Source organism: Sander lucioperca, chromosome 5 (genome assembly GCF_008315115.2).
Source record: "Sander lucioperca isolate FBNREF2018 chromosome 5, SLUC_FBN_1.2, whole genome shotgun sequence".
Taxonomy (NCBI): domain Eukaryota; kingdom Metazoa; phylum Chordata; class Actinopteri; order Perciformes; family Percidae; genus Sander; species Sander lucioperca.
In genome coordinates this window covers 4,775,233-4,797,283 of record NC_050177.1, presented here as the reverse complement: position 1 = coordinate 4,797,283, position 22,051 = coordinate 4,775,233, and the positions used below count along the sequence as shown (strand labels likewise).

The window sequence follows — 22,051 nt, the reverse complement described above, 5'->3', positions numbered from 1 at the left end:
ACGTAACTTCTTTATTATATTTTGAGCTGTATAAATTGCTATAGAATTTTGAACAAAAATTTGAAATTAATTTAGCGTCATCAGTAACGACCCCATTAATATTTAAGTTATGGATGGAATTGATTTTAGATCGGTATCTTTCAAGACGGAAAAAGTAAGCAGAATTTTGCTCCCCCTCCTCCAGCCATCTTTTCCTAGACCTTACAAAGGCTCCCTCTGCTTTTTGTCAATATAATTTGTCTAATTTATTTTGGAGTTGTAAAAGAAGTAGTCTATCCTCTGAAACTTCCTCAGGTGGTCTCTGATAGAATGAGGAAATTGTATTTATAACTTCATCTTCTTCTGCTCTTTTAGCTTTGGCAATAGAGGTTCCATACTGTCTCAAGAATTTTTCTGACTTGAACTTAAGCAGTTCCCAGTTAGTGTTGTAGGATTTTTCCTTTTTAGCCTTGTTTTAATAATGAGTAATTAACCTAATAATTTCAGTTTCAATTTTCAGTGGCATGGATATTTACTGTAACTTTCTCTTTTTCAATGTTACTGGATAATAGCCAAAAATCTATGCGAGACTGGCTGGATCCTGACCTGTTGCTCCAAGTAAAGGATCTTCCATCAGGAAATTTCTCTCTCCATACATCTACAATGTTAAATCTTCCCATAAGTCTTTAAGGTTTGTGCTGATGGGGAGGGCCGCCCAGGGGGCCACCTGTCAATAGCATTATCTAGGGCACGAGGCGCAGTTCATCTCGAATGAGTCTAGCAGCTCCCCCTCCTCACCAACATGAGTTCCACCAATCAGAGGCATCACTGTGGGATTGTTCAGGATTGTGGGTAATGGAGTACTTATCCAAGACATCGCGAATAAAAGACATTTATCTCAAAACAAGGTTGGTGCCCCATGAACTTTTGGCATCTATATGAGCATATACAATCCCTTAGTCATGTCGTAGCTGGTTTTAAGTCTACAATCGACGGTTACAATTTTATGGCTTATACTCCAATTTATCAAAGAAATTGCATTGTATTGTTACTTCCGGAACCGCTATGGGCGGGACTGTTGAGCTCTATTTAATTTATATTGTATTTCTTAGTGTTTGTATATAGGGCATTAGGGTCCGTTTCGGTCTAATTATTGATTACGGTTTTAGATTTGTAGTGTGTGTCTGTCTAATGTCTGACCCACAGTCCGGAGCAGAAGGTGGCGGTAATGCACCAATGAGTCGGATGCCAACTGCCGTAAAACACGAAGAAGAAAAAGTGCTGCAAAGCATCTACTCTGCCGGAAATCCTGCAAAGAAGATATGTCTTTTATATTATTGCTAGCAGAAGACTAATGTTACAGTGCTACAAGCGGTCGATGAAAAACCCAAATGGCTGGCAGCAGACTAGAGAGGTTTGGAACTGTATTCACCCGGTAAGAGAGCAGTATTTTACGTTGGTAACGTTATGCGTCAGGTCTGGTCTTGAGCTATTGAAAGCCATCTGCTCAAGCGCAATAAAAACCATGCTGGATAGCACAGATTAACGATACGTGTTATTTGGAATACGCCATGCTGTTTCATTGACTAAAAACGGGAGTTTTCAGTAACCCGTAAACTTAATCAAGCAGCGATGTTGTCATTAGTTGGCGTTCTCCTTCACGGGTTACGGGTTAGGTAGGTTACGTCGTACCATTTACATTAATGTTATGCTCTCAGGCATCACTGACTGTAAATAAAGTTGGACCAAAATAAGCTAAAATGAACAAATAGTAAATTAATTGTAGTTCTCAAGAACATGACCGGCCACACATGTATTATAAGACGTTTAAGGATACAGTATGCTGACGTCATTGACATGCGACTAAGACTGTCAAGAGTCATGTTTGCTGTGTGTATTAAACTTGTTAGAAGGGGTCTTAAGAAGGGTCCTAAACTCTGACTAATGAGTACTAAGTGAAACAAATCTTAAGTGAAAGGACCAATGAGCTTAGTATAAGGAAGCCACTGTGTGTTAAAAGTGTAATTCTGTATTTTACATTTATTGTTTATTATTTACTTTTTAATATGGTATGCCATATTGCACACCAAGGCAAAGTCAGACCTACTAGGCAATTAATCCTTTTCTGATTTAGTGCTGGCTGCTGAGAGTAGTATATGCAGGGTATATGGCGATTACTCTTAATGGTAAGATAAAGAGCAAAAGTATGCCATTCTTAAAATTATTACGCACAAGAGACCCAACATTTTCCTCTTGAGCAGTTTTTTAGCTTTACACAGACCATCTCTGATGTGAGCGATGTGGTTATAATGTATCTCTGTGTAAATCTCTGCTTTACAATTAATGATGTTGCTGTCAAATGCCACTTAAACACTTGTGTTTTACCATTTATGATACCTTGTATATATTTTGCTTTTATTCATATTTTTTTCTATGTGTCTGTGTTCTGTTAACTATTTATTCAATTTGTATTTTTATGCACACTGCTCAAGAGTTGCTGAATAGATTTCCATTGTACTCTGAGCACAATGACAATAAAGATCTATCTATCTATTAACTCATCTATTGTGTGTGTGTGTGATGGCATGATGGACAGGGTTCGAGATCTGATGCGATCCGGGGTCATAAAGCCATCAGAGAAACCCATCTGGTATGATGTTTATGAGGCTTTTCCACCGAAGAGGGACCCACTTCACGTGAAGCCACACACCAGACCCAGTACCAAGAAACAGGAAACTGTGCCTGAAATCTTCTACAGAGAGGATGAAGCTAGAGCGTAAGTCAATAGTCCGTAGTAGGCATTGACCAATTATCGACCTGGCCGATTATCAGGGTTGATATTTGGCAGTTTGCAGATTACCGTATCTGTTTTATTTGACCGATAGCCGATACAGTTAAAGGAGAAATCCGGCACAAAATGAACCTAGGGGTTAATAACACATTTGTACCGAGTCGACCGTTCTCTGGGATATGTTTTCATGCTAATCGAACGTGACCAGTTTTATCGCAAACCGCTAATTAGCTAACAACGCTAGTCGTCGGGGCACTGGTAAAGTAAAAAGAAATTGCTATTTCTATACCACTAACAAGGCTCAAAATAGCACCACACTTCCACTGTAGCATAATGAGGGCCCCTACATGTAAACCGAAGACTGATCGTGACTGTTTTCCCAAGATGGCGCCTGCCTGTATAAGCGAACGGTACTGTCTTTATAATCTATCTTTTTAATAAACTGTCTGTACACTTACAAAGTTCTCAATGCTTCAGTTTACATGTTGGGACCCTCACTAGCTACCGTTCAAGTGTGGTGCTATTTTGAGACGGTCCGTCTGCGGCTGCAGGCCGTGGAGCTCACCGCCAGTGTTTTAGTTTGACTGTTAAAAATGTTTAGACAATTAAAAGATATTTATTTAGAAGCGGGCTGGCTGATAGTTAGCTAACGCTAGCATGCTATTCCACCAAGTTTCCATGCTACATAAATAAGCCAGACAGAGTTGTCCCTCATCTGGCGATAGAAACCCTGCTTTTCCCGTTCTGTTAGCTCAGAGCTCCACAGCCTAAGTCCACAGGTACAAATTAGTTTTGCACCAAATGTATCGTCAAGAGTGTTGTGAAAGTCGAGGTGCGCAGATTCGCCACTTTGTGATGCGAGAGAGCACATATGTGAAGTTGCAGTGACAGATTCGAGAGGTTGTAATCACTGAGTTGTGGTTGTGATGGAAAATGAACCAGAGTAAAAAAAAAAGTATACGAGTAAATGTTGCATTATAAGTTTGCAGCTGTCATTGTGTTCATGTAAATATCAATCTACTCATTTGTGAATATTTTTTCTGTAACTTCACATTCAGAATACAGGTGTGTGAACATTTTCTACAAGTGCAAATTTCAACTTACAAGTTCAGATTTTTCTTTACAAGCTCTCATGTTTTTTTTCTTTGTATGACTTCAAATTCAGATCACATGTGTGTGAATATTTTTTACAAGTGCAAATTTTATTTTTACAAGTGCAAATTAAATTTTTACAAGTGCAAATTTTAACATACAAGTTCAGATTTTTTGTTCTGCAAGTTCTCACATTGTATTCTACAAGCTCTCCCTTTTTGCACCATATTTACCTTCATATTTTTAATGCAAGACATACATGTATCAGAGAGTTTTTGCACTGTGGCATTGCTACTTGTGTTTGAGTTTATAACATTCCAAAATCTTAATTTTTGATTAAAAGAATTTTATTTTCACTGTAAATGCATATATACAAATATCGGTTATTGGTTTCATTAACTATTAATAATCAGTATCGTTGTTGGCCATGAAAAAACAGTATGGGTCGACCCCTAGTTCGTAGTGACATTAGTAGCTGTGTTTCCATACCACCTACATGCTGTCTTTGTAAATTTGGTGAAAACAACACATGGATCGGGTGTGTTGTCATTTGTCAGTGGTATTGAATTTAGCGAAACATGGCCTCTTTACCACTGCTGTCTGTTTTTGAGAGGTTTTATTTTAGACTCCATTGATGTTGTGTTTTTTACACCTTGACTTGGAGCAAAAATGTGCTGTATCATAGCTGTAATGAATGACGGTCACTGCAGTTTATACTTCTGGCATTTCATAGTATTAAGGTGTGGTTGTTGTTGGAAGCAAACATTTGCTAGGAATCACCTGCTCTATGGTGTCATGGCACTTGAATTTACCAGAACCCTGATTAACTCAGCAGGCCTGTTGTTTACCTGAATGAGTCAACCCAGTGTTTAAGAAATCCACCTGGCTTTTGTTTTGTCACAACTCACTAACTGTTTATGGACATATTGCAGTGGCAGCACAGATCTCAGTTGTCTCACAAACCCACAATTTATCTCTGTCTTACCCATTATCAGTGCTGGAGGGAGGTTCACTCCCACTCACTACTAAAGCAACACTGTAGGTCCCCTAAAAACGTCTTTATCAATTAAAGCTAATGTGCCCATCTATTTCATATTCATGAATGTCCGTTACATTCAAGCCATTGCCAAATGAGTAATACAAAGCTAATTAAGGCTATCCGCTCCACAAAACTCTCTCTGTATTTCTCAGTATGGCTATGTTTACAAAAATGCTGTAGTCCGGTGACTTTCACGTGCAGCAGCACGAGTGATGCGTTTTTTCGTCAACGCTGACGAAGGACAACAGCAGCTTTCAGCTTTGGAGACGAAGAGGACGTACAAATTGCAAGATAATTCCCTCGTCTGAAGAGTCCATCATGTTTTTTCAATCCTCCGTGTTAGCAACTGTGTGGAGGAGGGGTAGGCTGCGATCAGTGAAGGCTCGTATCATGTGGATGCTCCAACAGTTTGGTTGTCATGGGGGAGACAGAAACCACGCACTACTACAATTTTTACATAAATACATCGCTAAAAAACGTCCGAAATGTCAAAACAAATTCGAGAAAAAGTCAAATGTTGAAATCGTCAAAAGTATAACAATTGTTGGAAAAAAAAAACGTTAAAAGCACGAAGCGCCAACTCAATTCTTGATTGGCCAACGGCACATTCAAATCAAATGATTGTGATACGATGATGCCCGAACAGGCAGGTGTGATGCTATATTTACCTGCCCAACGTGGCGTTTTAGTCGCCCCGGGCCATCGGGCAACCGTTACTGTTGAAACCTGCACATAATAAACACAACAAATAGTTGAATCATTGGTAAAGAAGTGTATTTTCTCCTATCCTGCCATTCTTTATTCACTAGTTTCATCACTATTTATTTAGTGATTTCTGATTATGAAATGTAAATGAAATTGGCCGTTTTACTTGAGCTCATCTGGATCATGATTTAAAAAAGATGTTGGATGGAAATCAGCTGTTGTTCATGTCAGCATTACAAGTTGTTGTCAGATGTTTTTGCAGGGCCCTCTCACCCATAAGTGTCTGCCTTTCAGGAAGTTCTATGAGCAGTATGGGACGGGTCCTCGGCCTTTTGATCTGTCCAAGTCAAGCTTTGTTTCTACGTGTCAGAGGTATGTCTGCCCCCCCCGGTTAAAAAACAAATACCAGCTTTTTGGTTTGGCAGTAATTTATGAGAACATATACAAACAGGAAAGTCAACTGTCAGATGGGAGGAAGGGATTTAAATGTCAAGTGAGTTCTTAATAATTTGCTTGTGTATTGTTTTTGTAATGCCAGAGACTGTAGTGATTGCACGCCAAGTGTAAGGTTGACAAAAACAAAGAAGTTAAATAAGAGATTACTGTATTTTACACACATTTCCATGCCAATATTACTAAATGTTGTTTTTGTCTCACTTTGCAGGTTTGTAGACAAGTACACAGAGTTGCAGAGCCACAGTGAGCTGGATGGCTCGGCTCTGTTTGAGGAGACCGGGAAGGCTTTACTCTCGGAGGGCATCGTGCTGAGAAGGAAAGGGGCGCCTCCGGTAAGAGTCTTGCTAAAAGTATACATGGATTTCTCGGCAACGTCATCACTGCTTGCGCACGCAACCGGGGGGCAGAAAGAAGACGTGTTTCGTGTAGCTAGTAGTAGTAGCAGCATAGCGTAAGTCAAAATGCCAAGGAGTTGTTGCGTGGTAAATTGCACAAACAGAGCCAGTGATGGGTGCCTGATGTTTAACATACCTAGGGGGAAGCATGCTTTTGCCAAAAACCGGCAGAGGTTATGGCTTCAAGCCATAAGAAGGGCAGATTGGGGTCATATGTGAGAGTCAGGCTCCCATTGTATCAATCAGAAAAGCTGCAGCTTGTTCAGTTGTTCAGCTAATATCTACCTGTCAGGGCTGTAGTACTCGAGTCCGGACCGTAGATAGTTAAGGTCCGTACCATGGATGTATTAAGTGAACTCGAGACAAGTTTAGACTGCTAGCTAAAGCTACGCTGATGTGTTGCTAACGTTAGCGCAACAGCGTTAGCCTAGCCTGCTAGGTAAATATTACGACTGCCTTTGGAGTTTCTTATATCTGCTTCCACGTTGTCAATATAAGACCTGTGGCCTTAGTGCTCCTTTTGTACCATAATGTTATTGAATAGAGTATTAAGCTTCGCTCCTACGAGATAGGTGGGTTTTTATTACGTTACACACAAAGCTAACTGACTATAGTTAGCCTATATGCTAGCGGACATTAGCTAACGTTGGCGAGGCAGCGGCAGTAGAGTTTCGGCGAGCTAACCACTTTGTGGCCCTCATTGTCACCCTCTCGCCCACAATCAACCTCTGCTGCTAAAAACAGTCAACCTGCAGTTATGTTTTTAAATGGAGACACACATATCGTACCTTTCGCCCAGGAATCCTGGCCATTTATTTTAAGGCATAAACCAACCATAGGGGTACACTCAGGGGTAACCCTGCTGCTAACATTGGCTATTACATTAGCCTAAAACGATAATTATAGCCATACATATATATCACAGTAACACTGCAAAATTAAAGACAGACAAACAGATCCAACTAAAATCACGTTTATTGAGTCAGCAGTTATATACAAACAATAAGGAAAGCTTAAGGTTGTTGCAGTAGTGGACCAGCTCACCAATCAGGCTTTCTGCCCCTGGTATGCGCACGCACCCTGTAATGTTTGTAAACAGGAAACCCGTCTATAAGTACTAACTGGGGCTGCGACCTAAACATCGATAACGAAGCATCTTCAAAGAGCTGATGATAACACAAGCTCTTGTTTCCAAGGGAACAGAAGAGACTGATTGCAGCCTTTAATTGTGTAAAGAGACATTTCAACACCTGTCTTCATCAGAGTCAACATGGACAAAGACAAAAGGCAAAAACATAGTTAACCTTAGTGATGGCCAAATGAAGCGTCATGAATGTTTTGTGAACCATTTTCTGTATTTTCTAAGCCCACTAGATGGCGATCTCTGTTCAACAAAGGGTTCAAATCACACTGAGTTGCCATTCCTTAAAGGAACACGCCGACTTATTGGGAATTTAGCTTATTCACCGTAACCCCCAGAGTTAGACAAGTCGATACATACCCTTCTCATCTCCGTGCGTGTTGTAAGGCTGTCTGACGGTTCCAGCAGCATCAGGTCAGCACATAACATGCAGGTGAATGGTTCCAGTAATCCTACTGCTCCGAATAAGTGACAAAATAACGCCAACATGTTCCTATTTACATGTTGTGATTTGTAGAGTCACAGCGTGTACAAAAAACAACGTAACATGAGACACAGCCATCTTCTAACCGTAAACAAACTGGGAACTATATTCTCAGGCGGAAGAATATAGTACTTGGGCGGAATGATTTGCTTTGCAGCAAGCCTGTCTGAGAATATAGTTCCCGGTTTGTTTTCGGAGCAGTAGGATTAGTGGAACCATTCACCTGCATGTTCTGTGCTAGGCTAATCTACCGGTGGAGCTGTCAGACAGCGTTACAGCACGCACGGAGATGAGAAGGGTATGGACTTATCTAACTCTGGGGGATACGGTGAATAAGCTAAAGTCCCAATAAGTCGGCGTGTTCCTTTAAGCCATTTCTTTAAACAAAGAATTATGAATTATGCTTCACAAAGCTTCATGAAGCTTCTTTTGCCCATCACTAGTTAACCTAGGAACAGGTGTTCCAGGGTTTCCCCCAGAAAAGTTGTTTAGCACGGTGGCAAGCGTCTTTTTATGACGAGGGCCTGGCGTGGGCCAGTCACAGACGTTAATGCAGAGCCCAATAGTTTCTGTGATAACAGAATCATGAATGGAATCGCAAAATTAGATTAGAAATAGAATTTAAAAAAGCTATAAAATAGATTACATAGGGCTCTATATTAAAGGGGTGATAGAATGATTATATAGGGTATTTCACACTGTTCCTTAAGGTCTCCTAATAGGGTATGAAACATTGGTTGCGCTGAAAATGGCCCGAGTGCTATTCTATGGGCCCTAATGCTACCCTGTGGAATGGCCCTATTTGGAACGAGAGCTTTTCTTCCAAATATGGTATGCTCATGAATATCTAGATGAGCTGCGCGCTGATTGGTTGAGTGAAGCACATACACACACAGTGGAGACGAGACAGCAGGTCTCATATTTCAGACACTGCAATATTATACATTGTTTGTCTACTATTTCATTACTAAATTCACTTCTGAGACTTTTATGCGAGAAATCAACTATGTAAAGCTCAAATATGGGCCATTTTACGAAAATTGATGGCTAATTGCAAATTTGGTAAGAAGGTGTTGGACTTCAGGGGCTCCACACAGTCTGATGAGACAGCGGCAGCCTGCGGCGCTCCATACCCAGGGCAAAGTCACCATTTCTGGGTTACTGGACTACCAAATGCCGGCAGCACATGTGTGCAACCTATTCAGGAGACTAGCTGATCTCAGGTCAGTGGTGTATGTAAATTTTGGGGCGTGACAAAGGTAGAGACTAGAGTTGGCTCTGCACACGTGGGGCCCCTAGGCTGCAGCCTACGCAAGCCTGTGCATTAATCTGCACCTGATGACAAGGTAAACTCGGTTTTGCATTCTATCACCCCTTTAAGTCAGTGCTAAAAGCTAACTGGAGATTTGAAAATATGACTACGTCTAAGTTTCCAACTAAGCCGCCCCGCTGTAACTGTAGTTCAATAAACGTCTTAAAAATGCATTACAACAAAATTCCCAGTGGCTTACTCCTGGTGGGGGGCAACTTAATACACTGGGGGAAACCCTGTGTACAATCTCATTGATATAATTGGTGGAACATAATTTCAAATATATTGGAAAGTGGATCTCGAGGTGGGAGTTACCATTGTCAATGTCAGTGACGTAGCCCATGCACCACAATCACATCTGGAACCAAAGAGCACAGATGTGTGTAGGAGTATGAAGCTTCTCTGCACAGCAGTGAGTTGATAATGACAATACTTCTAGGAAAGGGGGAGATTCTATCTGTTCCCCAGAAATGTAATGACGCTGCAGAGCCATGGTTAGCCTTCACATAATCCATGTTTTGTGTTGTTTGTCCATCATAAACCAGACCACAGGGAGATTTCAGCATGCAGGCAACATGTGTGCTGCTGCGGTTTATGCAGGATTTAATGGTGTATTTTTTATCGCCACGTGCACATTGACAATAGTAACTCCTACCTTTGGATCAACTATCCCAACAGGTTTGAACTCCTGTTCAACCAGTTATCCCATGTAGTTGTACACCTGTTCTAGGTTGACTATATATTTGGCATGCACTATACGAGGAAAATCTGCGACGTGCGATAACATTGTTCAGTATGACTGAACAAATGATGTGATAAATAATAATAACCCGGAATAAGGGTTTCCGCTAGGGCTGAACGATTTTTGAAAATAATTTAATTGCGATTTTTTTTTCACCAATATTGCGATTGCGATTTAATATGCGATTATTTTTTAAGCTCTTTGTCTTCTGTATTATTAAAAAAAGACATACAATAAATCATTGTATAGTATGAACAACACACTATTAGATATATTAAACAAATTGTTCTTTCCTGGAGGCCAGGCCTGTATGTGATGATGAAATAAGGTGATGCATGAATTTATATGAATAACATCTTTTATTTAACTACTTAAATCGCAGTAGTATATTGAGCACTGACCAAGCCTGGTGTAAACATTCATATGAAAGTCAGAAACAAATCACACAACTAAAGTGCAGATTGCAGAAATATAAAAACAAATATTTGGCTTTACCACACTTAGGAGTATTTATTATGTAATTATTTATTGTAATAAACATATGTAAACATGTGGATTGCACTTTTTAAACACTGTCTTTGAACTTTACTATACAGTTAAGTAAGTAAAAATATAGTGTGTGTGTATATGTATATATGTGTGTGTGTGTATGTGTGTATATATATATATATATATATATATATATATATATATATATATATATCCGGAGCTAACCGCTAATAGAAGCTAATCGTTGCCAACCGAGCCTTCAGTTCTGCGTGCCTGTATCCATTAACTGCATGTATGGACTCGAGCCCGAATAAAACCCTTCATTTTATTAAAATGGCTGTAAAAGTTTTAAACTACAACTCAGAGTTGTTTGAATGACAGAAATCAGCTCAAGGTACGGCGTAGCATTAGCGTGCCAAGTTGATGCTTTCTCTGCGGAGTGCAGACTGATTTGCTCTCGCGAGTCATGTGACCAAATGTGCCTTTGCGATTAGGAAATCGTCTTTTAACATATCGCAGACCTGCCAACATGTACGCATTTTTCATACTCGGCACGCATGTTGACCCTTAAGTACGTTTGTACGATTCCCTGCTCTCTAGGTACGCATTTTGTTCATGGATGTATGAATTTGTTGCATCTTTCATTTCGCCGGTTTCAGTTTCTATGCAATCTATATGACGTTGATTCTGCCGCTCAGCCACAGCGTGTCAGTAGAGTGAAAAGCTTTTGGCCAATCGGAGCGCTGCATTTTAACCCTCCGCCCACCTGCCCCTCCTAGCCAAATGCTTTGCACGTTTAATTCAATTCAGTGCCTCAAGCAAGCTAGGCTGGCCGGATAACTGTAGGCTTGTATGCCATGACTGAACCGCCTCAAAAAAAGGTTCAGAAACCAACTACCAACTTGACCGCTATCGGGAGAGATGGCCTTGAATCCACATGTCCAGGCTACCTCATCACGCGTTCTGCACCGTGTGCAAGACAGACATCAATATCAGTCACGAAGGGACAACAGGTAACGAACACAGTCCCACACGCAAATACTCGGGTATGGTTAATACGAGTTGGATATGGCTGCAGCCTGGAGACCTCCCGTCTCATGCCTCTCATGCCCGCTAACTTAACCGTGACTTCATTTAGAAAATAATTCACGATTTCGTAGGCTATTCTAAACATCTGAATTTACCGTCGTATTCTGAACATCTGAGTTTAGCGTTGGACATGCCCAGGAATGAGACAGGAGGTCTCCAGGCTGCAGCGATAAACTCTTGCAAATATTCCCTGCCCACCCCCCCGAAACATAATGATATTAAAAATAAAAGGATGATAAGAAACAAAACGTTCATAGTGTCAATAGGCTAGCCTGTCACACCCGCCATCCTTCCCATTAGTTGGGGGCAGTTAGAAAAGTGGTGGAATGGCTAGAAAACTAGAAGGTTTTAGACAGGCCAGATGCTGATTAACGTAAAGGTAACAGTTAGGCTATTTTTAGCCTACTTGAATTTATGAACATAAATAATGACATCATAACTTGGAGTCCAGCTGTTACGAGCTCAGTTAATGATGCATAGCATACAGTAGGGCTATTTAGGCCAATGTGATGGCAACTGACATAATGCAATGTCACCCATGTCAATCTTTGAAAAGCCTATCTGAAAATATCTGACTCATGTTATTTATTAGCCTATAATCTTGTGCTTTTTTAATAGTTGCTTTAGGCCTATTTGAAGTTGCTTTATGAGTAAATCATTACTTAGACTACTTTAGTAATCAGAAGAAGGCTATGTGTTAACCTGGTCTTACTCTCATCTTTAACACAGAAGTACTTAGGCCTATTTATTAGCTCTCTCTGCCTCCTATTGGCTAGACTAACAAATATATGGGCACAAAATTGGACAGGATATAAGAAAACATTTAGTTTCAGTACACCTACGGCCATTCATCCACTCCATTCTTCTACACAGTAATAATAATTTATTGTAATCTAGGAGGTAGTGATGAGCCAAACAATGTATTTGAATATAAATTACATATATCTAGGTGTGTGTGTGTGTGTGCCATGTGTCTATTATGTATTACGCTGTTAGGTTTTTACTGGTGGGTGGGCGTACATTGGCGGCAGGCTGTTGGGTGTGCGAGCGCGTGGGGGGGGGGGGGGTACTCATAAATTGTCTTCAAGGTTGGCAGGTCTGATATTGCGATATTATTGCAAATGCAATTAATCGTTCAGCCCTAATTACAGCAATATATCTTGATCAACTATTTAGCTGCCATACTTTAGTTCAGCTATTCACCAGCTATAATGTTAGCTGGCAGTTCAGCTGTGTGGCAAAAACATTTTAGAGTAGTGTAAATGAGGAGTGCAAAACCTGTAAACAGAAACTATGCTCGATGGTTGAACTTTCTTGAGATCTGCAGGATGGAGGCTCCATCTCCAAATACAAATACAAAGTGACGTTCAGCAAGTGGAGCATCACAATCAGAAATATCAATTTGTCCCCCAGTGGGGCAATTTGTTATGCAGCAGATAGTATATAAACATACACAATCAAACACACAATGCAGAGATTGCCTAATGCAGGCAGTTTAAAAACAAGAAGAAAATAATCGACGCATTAATTAATCGACAATGAAAATAATCCTTAGTTGCAGCCCTAGAAAAGTTATTTATTCCCTGAAAGTAACAATTTTAAAATCAGGAGAAACCTTCAGCCCCGTATAATGTTGCAGCAGATGATCACAGTACTGCCTTTATCCTGCAGGTGTCAGCAGAGTCCAGGGATCCGGTGCTGGAGCTGAAGCTGACAGAAATGTTGGCGGAGCAGCAGTCAGTCAGTGCTGACAGCGAGGAGACAACACACAGCACACACACACCATAGGGCCCATTGAATGAGCTGTAGTTGTGTTTTTGCTGCTCCTCTGGAAGGGACGGTCATTTTTAGAAACAGCTTCATTTCAACCACCAAGTCATGACATGGCCTGTTTGCATGCCAACTTCATGTTTTCTAAACTGATGTCACTTTAGATGTCATTTTCCACAGCATTGCACCACCAGCAGGATGTCATTAAAGGATAAAAAGAGCAAATAGTCCAAGCACATACATTATTTATTTATGTGTATGTATGTGGACGTATGTAACTGTATGAAAATGCAAATAAAATTAATCTTATAACATGTTAATATGTTGTGGGATTATTAAGTGTTTTCCTTTTTCAGCAGAGAGACACAAGTGTGTAGACTAAAGAACTTCAGTCACACTACCTGGCTGGAACATGCTCAGTCTTTAGCTTAGTTTATTTATTATGTCATGGACAGTCCCCCTTAATTCACTGTACAGTAAAAGGAGCAGCTTTAGCCTCTATGGCTAATTTCCATCGGCCAGCTGACAAAAGGTATCCTAAAATACAATGGTTAACAAATTAAAATAAATTACATTCCATCTATGACAGCAGGCCTAAGCAAAAAGGATTACGACATACAAACAAGTGGCACACAAACAAGCATGCACAAATACGCAAGCACAGATGATGGCAAAGGCATTAAAGCAGTCCATGCAGTAAAAACAATACAAAGGAGACAAGAGAAAGGAGAATAGTCACAGAGGCCACATACAAGACGTAACATGGAGGCAGGCAGCAGAGACGGAGTGGCAGCAACAATGACTATGTTTACATTCATTTATTTATTTGTTTAATTAAAAGGGACAATGCACATCAATTGACATTTTTTGTTTACACTCAAAATGTAAACGTGCCAGTTAGCAAAAAAGCTAATTTTCATCTGTAGTCCCTTGGCAGGTCAACGCATCATCATATTACATTAATAAAAAAGAATGGAAGAAAGATAGAAAGCAAATTAAAAAAGAAGAGAAAAGAGAGAGGGACAAAATAAACTAGAACTGCAAGCAGTTATGACGGGGTCCAAGCTACCGATGCCAGTCACCCCCGACGCCATGGGGAGTGTGCGAAAGCGGAACCCAAAGCCTGGCGGTGGGGAGGTAAACGTCAGTAAATATCGAGAGGTGTGACATCTGCGGTACATTGCCAGTAGTGTTAGTAGTGGTTAACAGTTCATCTCCATGCATATACTAGTGATGGTCAAATGAAGCTTCGCGAACCACTGCCCTTATTTTCTGAGCTCACTAGATGGTGCTCTCTGTTCTGTAATGGCAAATTACATTTAAGCATGATTCTTTATATTTTTGTCTTACTTTCTTCTCTATTAGCTTTCTCTCACAATGCTGAAAGGGAGGTTATCTCATTCCCACATGAAGAATCTGATTCTAACTAAGTGAGAATCACAATGTCTGGAACATAATGTGAGCACTGTTTGTCTGAACAGATAGTTTTAGGGTGACCTTGTAGCCCCTATCTCTCCTGATACATTTAGTTTTCCCATGCCAGTTGAGATGCAACTGGGGGGGTGAAAGTCGTACAGGGAGGAGGAGGCGAAATGGCTCCAAGATGTCTCTTGTGTTGTTTTTTGATTGTCTTCATGTGTATCAGATTGTCTGTGAGAAATGTAGAGTCATAATAAGCCAAGTGCGTGTGTGCTGTCACTCTGAAGATGTATTTAAGTTCAGTGTTTCTGTTCACTCATTTGAAGAGCTTTTCCACACCTGTGCTGCGTGCCTTCTGTGAAATGTGTTCCTCCTATATTTGCAAATATACTTAATAAAATACAAAAAACCTAACTTGGTTTAGTCTTCGACTGTCCTTATTTTGTTTCACCTTCTATTTTTAAAACATCTACACCTGCTGCATCGAAAAACTTCCACCACAACTTGGTGTCAGAAGTGGGATCAGATGGAAAACAGGGAGAACCTCTGTGGGTGACTGAGGATTTGCGCGATCCGGGATCAAGCTGATGCCGCCTCATACCTCGCTTAAAAAGCATTCAGAGAGAGGGGATCAGAAACCACGGAGGGCTCTACTGAATCCATACTGATCTTAAAGACGGAAGCCATTTCAAGCAGCAGGGTAAGATAAAGATTTAAATGAATTAATTTGAAACAGAAATTCCAATTGACCTGTGAACTTTGATGAAACAAATACAGTCGTTTGGACATTGAAAAGACTGATAGCCTTCTTGGGGTTTTTTGTACAAGGGTTTGGGTGAATAATATTCGGCACATTTAACCATATCTCTGAAAAAGTCTCCTCAACCAGGCGTGACGGTAGATTTTTAGTTAAATCTACACACATGACAGCAGTAACCTGTCCCGGATTTCAGTGTGGGTTTCTCCGCGTTAAACCCCTATTAGCAGGAACTGTTAACGGATTTGTGTGGCTTTTTTCCGAGATAGTAAAAGCTGCCTTGCAACGACGGTTGTTCGAAGGTTAAGAAGTTGACTTCCCTCATTCTGAATGAATGGGCTCCAACCAATCGTCACCAGTCCCGAAAGGGCCTGTGGTGGAGGAGATGGTTCGGAGATATGGAATGGAATGTGTTGAATGTTTACCATACTGGTCAAAAATTTGATTCCCTCAAAACAGCTCCCTCAGTACGGGAAAGCTGAAAGTGTTAAAACAGGATTTAGAAGAAGTAGAAATGGAATTAATGGGAAAATCAATGATTAAGACAGAAGACTTAAAGCTACTAGAAAAAAACAAAAAAAAAAAAAGAAATGTTTTAACTATGGATAAAAGGTATAGTGATTCAGGGAAAGAATGCAAAACAGACATACACCAATAACCTCCTCATCAGTTCTACAACCTAACCAAAGCCCATATTCTGAGCTTTCCAGTTCTCTACAAGCCAGGAGGATGAGCTTGGAAAAACGGAGGGACGAAGAGGACACATTGTCACGTGCAGAGAGAGACTGGTGGACCCAAATGCAGAGAGCAGGCAAGGAGTAATGAGCACGAGGATTTATTAAACACAAAAAGCAGAACAAACCAAAGGCGGTCCAAAAATGGAGCAGGCAGATAAAACTGAACAGGCTATGACGTGCTGACAGAAACAAAACCAGACACAAAACACGCAACATCAAACAATGATCCGACACCAGACAAAGAACAGCACAGGAACTAAATACACCAGGTAATGAACACTAACAACGGACAGGTGATACAAACAGGTGGAACACATCAGGGCGGGGCAGAACAATCAAACAGGCGGGAAAACAGAAAGTAAATTAGACAAGACAAGACAGACAAGACAGACTACAAAATAAAACAGGAAACCAAATACCAAAACCCTGACAGTACCCCCCCCCCCAAGGGACAGATCCCAGATGTCCCAAAAACAGAACAAAAAGACAACCCAGGGAGGGCGGAGGGGGACCGGAGGAGGGCCAAACAGGTTAACAAACCAGTCAAGCGGGGCTAGGGAATGGAGAGGCCACTCGGGACAGGGAACAGAAGGGGCCACTCGGGACAGGGAACAGGATGGCCCCGGGACAGGGACAGAGAGGCCTCGGCAACAGGGGACAGAGAGTCACTGGGGCACAGGAAACAGAGAGTCACTGGGGCACAGGAAACAGAGAGGCCTCGGCAACAGGGGACAGAGAGTCACTACGAAGGCAGAAACCTTCAGGCGGCCTGCGACGAAGGCAGAATCCCTCTGGCCATCGGTGACGAAGGCAGAATCCCTCTGGCGGCCTGCGGCGGAGGCAGAAACCTTCTGGCCACCGGCGACGAAGGCAGAATCCCTCTGGCGGCCTGCGGCGGAGGCAGAAACCTTCTGGCCACCGGCGACGAAGGCGGAATCCCTCTGGCCACCGGCGACGAAGGCAGAATCCCTCTGGCGGCCTGCGACGGAGGCAGAAACCTTCTGGCCACCGGCGACGAAGGCAGAATCTTTCAGGTGGCCGTACTGGTCGTCGAGGGCACTCAGGCGGCCAGGCAGGACGTCGAGGGCAGCGCCCCTCCGGGGGCCTTGCAGGTCGGCCGAGGCGGAGCCCCTTGGGAGGCTGCGCCGGTGAAGGGGCAGCTGGGCCGGAGTCTGGCGGCGGGTCAGCTGGACTGGAGTCTGGCGGCGGGTCAGCTGGACTGGAGTCTGGCGGCGGGTCAGCTGGACTGGAGTCTGGCGGCGGGTCAGCTGGACTGGAGTCTGGTGGCCAGGCAACCGGGGCAGAGGTTGACTGGGGTGCCAACAGGGCACGAGGGGCAGGAGTGGGCCTGACCGCCGACAGGGCACGAGGGGCAGGAGTGGGCCTGACCGCCGACAGGACACAAGGGGCAGGAGTGGGCCTGACCGCCGACAGGACACGAGGGGCAGGAGTGGGTCTGACCGCCGACAGGACACGAGCGGCAGGAGTGGGCCTGACCACCACGGGCAAAGTCTCAGGGGGGCAGAACGAAGGCCAAGTCCTAGGGGTGGTCTCAAGGGCGGTCTCAGGGAAGGTCACAGGGGTGCCGGGGACCGGCAAAGTCTCAGGGGCAGTCACTGGGGAGGTCTCTGGGACGCCGGAGACCGGCAAAGTCTCAGGGGCAGTCTCTGGGGCGCCGGAGACTGGCAAGGCCTCTGGCTTGCCCGTAGACGTAGACTCTGGGAGAGCTGTCGACGACGTAGACTCTGGGAGGTCTGTCGACGACGTAGACTCTGGGAGGTTTGTCGACGACGTAGACTCTGGGAGGTCTGTCGACGACGTAGACTCTGGGAGGTCTGTCGACGACGTAGACTCTGGGAGGTCTGTCGACGACGTAGACTCTGGACGACTGCACGTCAGCGGCGGTTCTGGGCGGCTGCACGTCAGCGGAGATTCTGAGAGGCTGCACGTCAGCGGAGATTCTGAGAGGCTGCACGTCAGCGGAGATTCTGAGAGGCTGCACGTCAGCGGAGATTCTGAGAGGCTGCACGTCAGCGGAGATTCTGGGAGGCTGCACGTCAGCGGAGATTCTGGGAGGCTGCACGTCAGCGGAGATTCTGGGAGGCTGAACGTCAGCGGAGATTCTGGGAGGCTGAACGTCAGCGGAGATTCTGGAAGGCTGCTAACCAGCAGGGGATCTATGAGGCTGCTAGCCAGCCGGGAATTAGGGATGCTGCGAACCAGCTGGGGATCTAAGAGGCTGCTAGCCAGCCGGAGTTCAGAGATGCTGCTAGCCAGCCGAGAATCAGGGGTGCTGCTAACCAGCTGGGGATCAAAAAGGCTGCTAGCCAGTCGGGGTTCAGGGAAGCTGCTAGCCAGCCGGGGATCAAGGGAGCTGCTAGCCAGCTGGGGATCAGGGATGCTGCTAACCAGCTGGGGATCTAAGAGGCTGCTAGCCAGCCGGGGTTCGGAGAAGCTGCTAGCCAGCCGAAGCTTGGGGCGGCTGCTAGCCAGCCGGGATTCTGGGAAGCTGCTAGCCAGCCGGGAATCAGGGAAGCTGCTGGTCAGCCAGGGATCAAGGATAACGGACCGCCTAGGGACACTAGGAAACTCGGGAACTCTAGGAAACTCGGGGACACTAGGAAACTCGGGGACACTAGGAGGCTCGGGGAAGCTGGGCAGTGCTGGGACACTGGGCCGCTTGGGGACACTAGGAAGCTCGGGGACACTAGGAAGGCTGCTAGCCATCCTAAATTCAGGGGGGCTGCTAGCTAGTCTGGGATCTGGGAGAGTGCTAGCTAGCCTGGACTCAGGGGGGTTGCTAACTAGCCTGGGCTCAGGAAGGCTACTAGCTAGCCGGGGTTCAGAGAGGCTGCTAGCCAGCCGGGGCTCAGGAAGGCTGCTAGCTAGCTGGGGCTCAGGAAGGCTACTAGCTAGCCGGGGATCAGGGAAGTTGCTAGCTAGCCAGGAATCAGGAAAGTTGCTAGCTAGCCCAGAGTCAGGAGAGATGCTAGCTAGCAGGGAATGAGGGGAGTTGCTAGCTAGCCGGGGTTCAGGGAAGTTGCTAGCTAGCCAGGAATCAGGAAAGCTGCTAGCTAGCCCAGAGTCAGGAGAGATGCTAGCTAGCAGGGAATGAGGGGAGTTGCTAGCTAGCTGTGGCTCAGGGAGGTTGCTAACTAGCCGGGGCTCAGGACGGTTGCTTGCTAGCCGGAGTTCAGGGATGTTGCTAGCGAGCCAGGAGTCAGGGAAGTTGCTAGCTAGCCTGGAGTCAGGAGAGCTGCTAGCTAGCAGGGGATAAGGGGAGTTGCTAGCTAGCCGGGGTTCAGGGAAGTTGCTAGCTAGCCAGGAATCAGGAAAGTTGCTAGCTAGCCCAGAGTCAGGAGAGATGCTAGCTAGCAGGGAATGAGGGGAGTTGCTAGCTAGCTGTGGCTCAGGGAGGTTGCTAACTAGCCGGGGCTCAGGACGGTTGCTTGCTAGCCGGAGTTCAGGGATGTTGCTAGCGAGCCAGGAGTCAGGGAAGTTGCTAGCTAGCCTGGAGTCAGGAGAGCTGCTAGCTAGCAGGGGATAAGGGGAGTGGCTAGCTAGCCGGGGTTCAGGGAAGTTGCTAGCTAGCCAGGAATCAGGAAAGTTGCCAGCTAGCCCAGAGTCAGGAGAGATGCTAGCTAGCAGGGAATGAGGGGAGTTGCTAGCTAGCCGGGGTTCAGGGAAGTTGCTAGCTAGCCAGGAATCAGGAAAGTTGCTAGCTAGCCCAGAGTCAGGAGAGCTGCACGTCAGCCCAGGGTCAGGAGAGCTGCACGTCAGCCCAGGGTCAGGAGAGCTGCACGTCAGCCCAGGGTCAGGAGAGCTGCACGTCAGCCCAGGGTCAGGAGAGCTGCACGTCAGCCCAGGGTCAGGAGAGCTGCACGTCAGCCCGGAGTCAGGAGAGCTGCACGTCAACCCAGGGTCAGGAGAGCTGCACGCCAGCCCGGGAACAGAAGGGTTGCACGTCAGCTCGGGAACAGAGACACAGGTTAGCTGAGGCTCAGAAACACCGGTCAGCTCAGGCTCAGGTACACAGGTCAGCTCAGGCTCAGGAACACAGGTTAGCTCAGGCTCAGGTACACAGGTTAGCTCAGGCTCAGGAACACAGGTTAGCTCAGGCTCAGGTACACAGGTTAGCTCAGGCTCAGGTACACAGGTTAGCTCAGGCTCGACAAGAGGTTGATGCAGGGCATGGCGCTGGGAGCCATGTCTTCCCCTCCCCCGTCTTCGGCCTCCACGAGTCCCAGAAAACACAGCCAGGCGGGTTCCTTCATAGGACTGTTGGCGGGCGGGGGCGCACGCTGGCCGGGCTGCATCCGAGGAGCTGCTAGTCCGCCCGGGATCAGGAGAGCTGCACGTCCGCCCGGGATCAGGACAAAACACAGGCATGGAGACGGGGAAGCGAAACTCCTGGGCTGTGGCCTGCCAACGCACCTCCATAAGGTGCCTGGCGAAGGCAGGGTCCTCCTCGTGCAGGGAGCGGAGAAACTCCGTCAAAAGTTCTCCATCCGAATCCAGTGGATGGAAAACTGGCTTGAATTCTGCTGGGTCCATATTTGGTCGGATCATTCTGTCACGTGCAGAGAGAGACTGGTGGACCCAAATGCAGAGAGCAGGCAAGGAGTAATGAGCACGAGGATTTATTAAACACAAAAAGCAGAACAAACCAAAGGCGGTCCAAAAATGGAGCAGGCAGATAAAACTGAACAGGCTATGACGTGCTGACAGAAACAAAACCAGACACAAAACACGCAACATCAAACAATGATCCGACACCAGACAAAGAACAGCACAGGAACTAAATACACCAGGTAATGAACACTAACAACGGACAGGTGATACAAACAGGTGGAACACATCAGGGCGGGGCAGAACAATCAAACAGGCGGGAAAACAGAAAACAGGAAGTAAATTAGACAAGACAAGACAGACAAGACAGACTACAAAATAAAACAGGAAACCAAATACCAAAACCCTGACACACATGTTTTGTGCATCGCCGCCCAAATCCCAGACTCGACTCTCGAACATGACCGACAGCATCCGTCACACCTGCATCGGGTGGAAAGACCAACGAGTACGTGAGAAAACCATGTTCGAAGCGTCTGTCTGTATGTTACAACAGGCTGGTGGGCAACATATGGACCGCGGACCTGAAAAAGGCTGCTCCCACAAAGGACGTGGTCGAGGCAGAGGAGGCTGAGTCGGGTACCGTGGACAAAATGATGACCCTACAACCCAGACCAGTGTTGGTACAAGGACTTTGGACATTGGGTATGTAACTGCCCGAAGAAAAAAGCACAAACCACCTCAGATGGAGAACAGCACTTGTCCCTCTGATTGACTGAGTCCAAACACTGATGAGGTAGGCTACTGCAACCACACACTTGACTTCGCTTCATGCAATGAAGGAATGCTTTGCACTGATACACAGTTTTTTTTGCTATTAGGGACCATTGATAGGTTAGAAAGTTCTGAAAAAGAATTTAAAAAGTTAAACCAACTTATAGTATGTTATCTTCTGAAGCCTACAAGAAAATGCCTACCATTGAGTGTAAAGTTAAATGGGTTCCACTCATTTATTTAGTTGACTCTGGTGTTACAAACTTGATTATTAGAGCTAAAGATTTGACACCGAAGCTTAGTGGTCATTT

General features: G+C 44.7%; 1 protein-coding gene, 1 long non-coding RNA gene and 1 pseudogene across 4 annotated transcripts; 2 read left to right on the top strand and 1 right to left on the bottom strand.

Moving 5' to 3' along the window:
• Positions 1-22,051, top strand: part of LOC118495060 — a 1,111,612-nt pseudogene that overhangs the window by 414,608 nt on the left and 674,953 nt on the right.
• mrps23 (mitochondrial ribosomal protein S23) lies at positions 1,217-13,804 on the top strand. 3 transcript variants are annotated; one of them, XM_031312046.2, is made up of 5 exons: positions 1,217-1,414; positions 2,576-2,755; positions 5,901-5,978; positions 6,271-6,394; positions 13,386-13,804. In XM_031312046.2, exons 1-5 carry the CDS (start codon positions 1,371-1,373, stop codon positions 13,500-13,502), a joined length of 543 nt encoding a protein of 180 aa, XP_031167906.1. In that variant the 5' UTR covers positions 1,217-1,370; the 3' UTR covers positions 13,503-13,804. The 3 variants fall into 3 exon arrangements, with proteins under 3 accessions (XP_031167906.1, XP_035857273.1, XP_031167907.1); XM_036001380.1 differs by lacking the exon at positions 13,386-13,804 and adding an exon at positions 7,654-7,759; XM_031312047.2 differs by lacking the exon at positions 13,386-13,804 and adding an exon at positions 7,567-7,586 and having other exon boundaries at positions 6,271-6,413.
• On the bottom strand, positions 8,752-16,988 carry LOC118495073. Its single transcript, XR_004897388.1, has 3 exons — positions 16,978-16,988; positions 12,450-12,455; positions 8,752-8,842 (listed from the first exon to the last, which is right to left on the bottom strand). It is a non-coding gene; the product is annotated as an uncharacterized LOC118495073 (long non-coding RNA).

Bases quoted from the DNA above. Each gene is read 5' to 3' on its own strand.
- mrps23 (XM_031312046.2), top strand. From the start codon at position 1,371: ATGGCTGGCAGCAGACTAGAGAGGTTTGGAACTGTATTCACCCG. The intron at 1,415-2,575 runs GTAAGAGAGCAG...CATGATGGACAG, and splicing joins TTTGGAACTGTATTCACCCG to GGTTCGAGATCTGATGCGAT. The intron at 6,395-13,385 runs GTAAGAGTCTTG...TTTATCCTGCAG, and splicing joins GAAGGAAAGGGGCGCCTCCG to GTGTCAGCAGAGTCCAGGGA.